Here is a 6000-nt window from a genome sequence, read left to right as displayed (position 1 = left end):
GGTAGGTAGCCCATATAGATAGTATAGTACAAGTCATAGAACTCAGAGTCAATACATGAATCAATACAATGAATATGTGTAGGTAAAGAAATGTGGGCAAATGTTATGCAGTGGGACATACTGGCAGTCTATTCTTTCCTCATAGACATTTTTGTTTATCTTTGTTTGTTTGTTTTTCATTTTGAGGGAGAATGTCACAAGGGAGATGGTTGTACAACTGGATAGGGAGATGAATGGAATTTTGTGTGCCTGATTTTAAATTTAGGATGCATCAATACCAAGTTTTTTAAAAGGGAATGCAACATAAGAGAAAATATGAAGTTATCTTCCTCACAAAGCTATCTGGTGGTGGTTCTGCAACTGGCTCAAAAGTTTCAAATGATGATTGAAACAAGTAAAGATATCAAAAAAACCATTTTCCATATCTGTAAATACTTTGGAAACTTAAACTCTTAAATTCTATATTTTAAGAGGAACACATTCTTCTTAGAACTGATGGTTATTCCCAGGTGATACTGTGGAATATTATATACTGTGGAAATCTTCCACTCCTTGGGATGACTGTGAACTTTCAAAAGTGTAAGGACTGTTTACAAAACACAGAGGACTTTGGATATAGGGTAGGCATAGCCTTCCAAACTAAAACATTTTCTTCCTGGAGAGATGTTCTTCATGACTCAGAAAGTTCTATCTTGAAGCATTCCATTACACATTGTAACTCCTTTAGACAGATTTAAATAACTCACTTGACTAGAAAGCCATTATATTATAAAAGATAACATTTAAATTATGACAGATAGCTGTTGCTTTTCAATATAAAAACATAAATTCAAACAGACCATTATAAATTAATTAAATACCTTGAGAGCTTTACATATATCTTGTTCATATTCTAACATGATATATTGAAAATTAAATACATGATAATTTTATATGCTATTTATGTGGAAATTAAGTTTTTAGTATGATTAATTAATGGACATTAAGAAAATATATTCCAATGGACTTTCCAAACTAAATGTTTTGCTATTTCAAGCAGAAGGAAGAAAATTTATGAAGTTCAAAATAAAGTTGAAACAATAAATAAAAAGGAAGAGTTTATTTCAAGAAAGGATACAAACATTTGAAATGATCCAGGAATAGAGCCATCAGATCTTAGACTCAGAAAAGTTGAATGACCAAAAGCATGAAAAGTAAATGGCTTTTATACTATAATATTATAATATAGTTAGGTAAATAAATAAACCCTGTTATAATTGCACTCATATTATAACTGTATAACATATTTTAGAATGATCTATTAATGATTACTATGAAGTTGTTAACATAAAAGCTACACTTCTTTTTTTCAACTATATTTTAGGAGAATTCTTCCGTCTAAAATGTGCTTTTTTCCTTACATGATTAAAAGAATTCTTGTCTGGTCTCAACAAGATAATGTAACACTTGGGACCAAATATGAAGGCAAGGAGTGCTGTACTGGAAGCCAAGATAGAGAATACTTCCATAGCCACCATGACCTTCCCTTTAGTGCTGTAGTAGACAGGAAGAAAGGTGACCCAGACACAGAAGAACACTAGCATACTTAATGACAGAAATTTCGATTCATTGAATGTATCAGGCAAATTTCTAGACAAAAAGGCCATGGTATAACTTCCCAGGGCCAAGAGACAGAGGTATCCCAGTACAGCGTGGAAAGCAAGAGATGAACCCTTGTTGCACAAAATGATGATGTGTCCATGTTCAGTATGAGGATCTTGGTCAATGAATGGTGGTGACATTGTCATCCATATTCCACAAAGAAGAAGTTGGATCAGGGTGCAGATAGGAACAATGTAGTATGGACCCCTTGATATCATTAGCCACCTTACCATTCTTCCTGGAAAACTGACCTTAAAGGCAAGAACCACAGTAATAGCTTTGGCTAACACAGTGGCAAGAGCCACAGTGAATGCAACTCCAAAAGTGGTCTGCTGAAGGATGCAGGCAGCTGTGTTGGGCTGACCAATGAAATTCAAAGAACATAGAAAACAGAATTTGAGTGTGATGAGCAAAATGTAACTCAGAGCTTGATTATTGGCCTTGACAATGGGAGTGTCTCTGTATTTCACAAAGATCCCTATAACAAAAGCTGTAAGTGCAGATAAACACAAAGCTATGCTGGCTAGTGCCATCCCCAAGGGTTCTTCAAAGGCCAGAAAGCTCGAAGTTTTTTGGTAGCAGTTGCTCTTCTCTGTATTTGGATAATGACTTTCTGGACACCTCACACACTGGTCAGAATCTGTTCAGAAATATATGTTATCATGAGGCCATGAGTCCAGGCTAAGATTTTATTATGAGACATTTCTAAATACAGGGATTGTCACAGAAGTCACTGTACTTTGTTTTCTCGGGGACAAATTAATTAAATACTGGTATGCATAATTCTAATTTTATAAAGGACACCTTGTTCCTTATTTCTTTCCATTTTTATATTCACATGTAATAGGATTTGATCCAATCCTTCTTTAATTACTATCATCACACTCATTTCCTTCCCTAACTTTTTACTCACTACTCAATGTGCTCTGTATCTCTACTTTTTACATTTTAATAACTACTCAATCCATTTACTAGAGCTGGTGTATGTACAACTGGAATGGTTTCAGTGGGAAAATATGTAGACTTTCAAGCTCTAACTTTGTAAAGAATAGTATTGTTATCTTTTCAGGTACTGATCACCTTCTAGTAAATTCCTTAATGATGTTCTTAATTGTAATTTAAATTTTACTAACTTAATGATTTTGTTCTCTTTTGTACTATTTTTTTACCTTTAGTGACAATGCTATACCTCTTGTGAAAGTAACTGAAATAATAAATTATACTGCAAAAAGCTACCTGGGCCCTGATAGTACTCATAAGTCACATATCCCTTTTAACTTAAACATAGAAACTCTAGATAAGAGGACGTATTCGTTACAAAACTTTTCAGATAATGTTTTCTTCTATGTGAATCCTAAATTTACTTTTTTTCCTCAAAACTCTTTGTGCTCTCAAATTCTGTATATTCTCTGCTGGAGCTTATGAAATACACGCTACTACATTAGGTAGTACTCAAATATCAGTCAATAATATGTTTTCTTACCATTTGAAGCAAGAATATATTTTCTCATAAATAGATTATTCCCAGAAGATGTGACGGATTTTCAAAAACATTATAATCCTCTGCTGTGAATCTTTTTAAATATTTTTGGAAATATTATGATTAACACAAAATAGATGTTACTATATTTATAAATTGTATTATCTGGGTATGTTAGTTTGAACATACTCGGTCCAGAGAGTACCACTATTTGGAAATGTGGTCTTGTTGAAAAAAGTATGTCACTGTGAGTGTGGATTTTAAAACCCTCATCTTAGGTGCCTGGAAGTCAGTCTTTTCTTAGAATCTTTCACCTGACAATGTAGAACCCTCACCTACTCCTGTGTTTGACTGCCTGGATGTTGTCATGCTCTTGACTTGAGGATAACTTACTGAAAATTTGTAAGATAGTTCTAATTAAATGTTGTTCTTTTAAAAGTTGACTTTGTCAAAGTTTTTGTTCACAGCAGTAAAAACCAAACTACAACATAGGCAATACCCCATTTGTGAGGTATTGTTGAAATAAGATTGACTGTGTTTTTGGTTATAAGAATGTGAAACTTGAGATTTTGATTTGGAAAGCAATACAATGCTTTAAGTACGGCTTAATGGGCCATCCTTGTAGGAATATGGAAGACTTTGTTGCTGAGGGTGATTTGAACTGCAGAAGCTTAGTTCTAGAAGTAACAGAGGAAAATAATATTTAGATGGGACTGCTCTTGTGATATTTTGATGAAGTATGTGTCTGCCTTTTTCCCTTGTCTAAAGAGCCTAGCTGAGGCTAAGATAAAAAGAATTATATTAACTGGATTGGAAAAGGAAGCTCCAAAGAGCTGAACATATGCTTTGATCTCTAGTTAAGTCTCAAGAAGAACATTTTCATGCAAGCATAGCAAGATTAGAAAAAAATATATAAAACACATGGTTCCAGTAAAAATAAAAGGGCACCAAAAAATGAAATAAAGTTGAGTCCTATGTTCAAAGAGAGAATGACTGTATTAAGAGAATAGATCTCCAGGTAAGATCCCACCCAACAAAACTTATTGTTTGTATTTTCAATTGAAAAAGGAATGGAGTACAATCCTGAAATACAGGGCAAACTCGAAGACACAGGCCTTTGACCCACATGTGGTGAACAGTAGCTATGAAAAAACATAGACCAAGGCATGGTGACAAAGAAAAGCAGGTATTTGAGTTTAAGTCCAGCCTGTGACAGACTCAAATCCAAGTAGAGAAAATGTAAGTATGATAGCATATTTTAGCAATCTGGAAACAGAGCCGTGGCAGACCTCTGAGTTAAAGATCAATCTACAGATCAAGCCCCAGTACAGCCAAGCTTATGCAGCTAGAAAATTGTAAAACAAAACCTGGTAATAGAAATGGAGAGCCATATTCCAGTACTAGTAAGCAGACAAACTTGGCAGCATTGGCCCTGGGGCTCTGGCCTATGGGTTAATAAGAGAAGGAGATTACTGGAACAATTGAGGCTGGTTAGCTGGAGCTCAAAAATTAGCAACAGTTAAGAAAAGAGCATCATCACTGCGGTGAATTCATCTGGGAAGTGTTTTCTGTGAGAACATAGAAGCTGTATACCCAAAGTTTTACCTAGTGCTGCAGCTGGACTTGATGTTAGAGTCACACAAGTGATACTGATTTTGAAAGTATGAAGGAGTCATGGAGAGTAGCTGAGACTTGGCACTATGGAAGGCCAGAAAAGCCATTGGTGAAGATAAAGCATCAGTGGCAGTTGTTAGCCCAGGCCTGCAGGTGTCGTACAAAGACATTGAGGCTTAGCAGCATGAACAGAGCCTATGAAAGGAAATTAATTGGTGAAGCCTAGCGGCAATGGGAGACCCAAATGTTCTGGAGATGCCAGAAGCATGGTATTATCACCAAGAACACCAGTAAGAGTAGAGTGGAGTCAACCAGAGCCTGGAGTGCTACGGAGGGCAGAGCTATAGAAGTAATACAAGCCCTTCAGAGGAGCCTATAAGATCATATATGGATCCCAGACATTGGAATGAGAAGCTATAATGCTGAAGATGCCTTGGAAACACCAAAAAACAGAGCCATAGGATATATGCTGAGGAAAGCTGCTAACAGGGATTGGAACCAGATAAGAAGAAAAGACGTTTGTTGCAGTCAACAAAGATGAAAAAAAGTGTGGAGGTATGAAGACTTCCTTGATATCAGACCTGGAGATCCAGAGTTTGGAGTTTGCCTTGTGTCTTGCTTTGGGCATTACAGTTAAGAGTTTAAATGAATCTCAGGAGAGACTTTGACCTTGCACTTCTCACATTAGTGAAACTGTTATAGATGATATGGATGTTATAAATTGGATAAAATGTACTTTTTTATATTGCTATGCCTAGGTATTGCTTCCATAGACTCAACTGTTTAAATAAGCCTATGGAAACCAAGGAGTGGAATGTCCTTGTTTGAATAAACTTGGACTAGGGAGTGTCACTATCTGTAGGAATGGCCTTGATGGAAGAAATATGTCCTATGTGCATGGGTTTTAAGACCTTTGTCCTACCTACCATGAAGATAGTCTCTTCCTAGCAGCCTTCAGAAGATGTAGAATCTCATCTCCTGCTGCATCATGCCTGACTGGATGATGCCATGTTCACACCTTGATGATAGCTGTCTGAACCTCTGAACTGGTATACCAGCCTCCAATTAAATGTTATCCTTATAAAAAGTTGCCTTTGTCATGGTATTTGTTCATAGCAGTAAAACCCTAACAGACACAGGGGGGTATGAACTAATTCTATATTTCTTAAAATAGAATTGATAACAAGATATCAGTTTTATTTCATTAATATTATTCAATTGGTATCTTAACATATAAAAAACAGTATATTACCTTACTGTTAAAC

The 6000-nt window shown here is 35.7% G+C and overlaps 1 protein-coding gene across 1 annotated transcript in view; it reads right to left on the bottom strand.

Moving 5' to 3' along the window:
* Positions 1–1352: 1352 nt before the first annotated feature.
* Vom2r10 (vomeronasal 2 receptor, 10) overlaps positions 1353–6000 on the bottom strand; it is a 47556-nt gene continuing 42908 nt past the window's right edge. Inside the window, exon 6 of the mRNA NM_001099469.1 lies at positions 1353–2281. Coding sequence (NP_001092939.1) covers positions 1353–2281 — 929 coding nt within the window. The remainder of the gene's footprint in view (positions 2282–6000) is intronic.

This window comes from Rattus norvegicus, chromosome 1, assembly GCF_036323735.1.
Source record: "Rattus norvegicus strain BN/NHsdMcwi chromosome 1, GRCr8, whole genome shotgun sequence".
Classification (NCBI taxonomy): domain Eukaryota; kingdom Metazoa; phylum Chordata; class Mammalia; order Rodentia; family Muridae; genus Rattus; species Rattus norvegicus.
The sequence above is the reverse complement of the archived record's forward strand: the minus strand, read 5'-3'. Positions and strand labels throughout refer to the sequence as shown.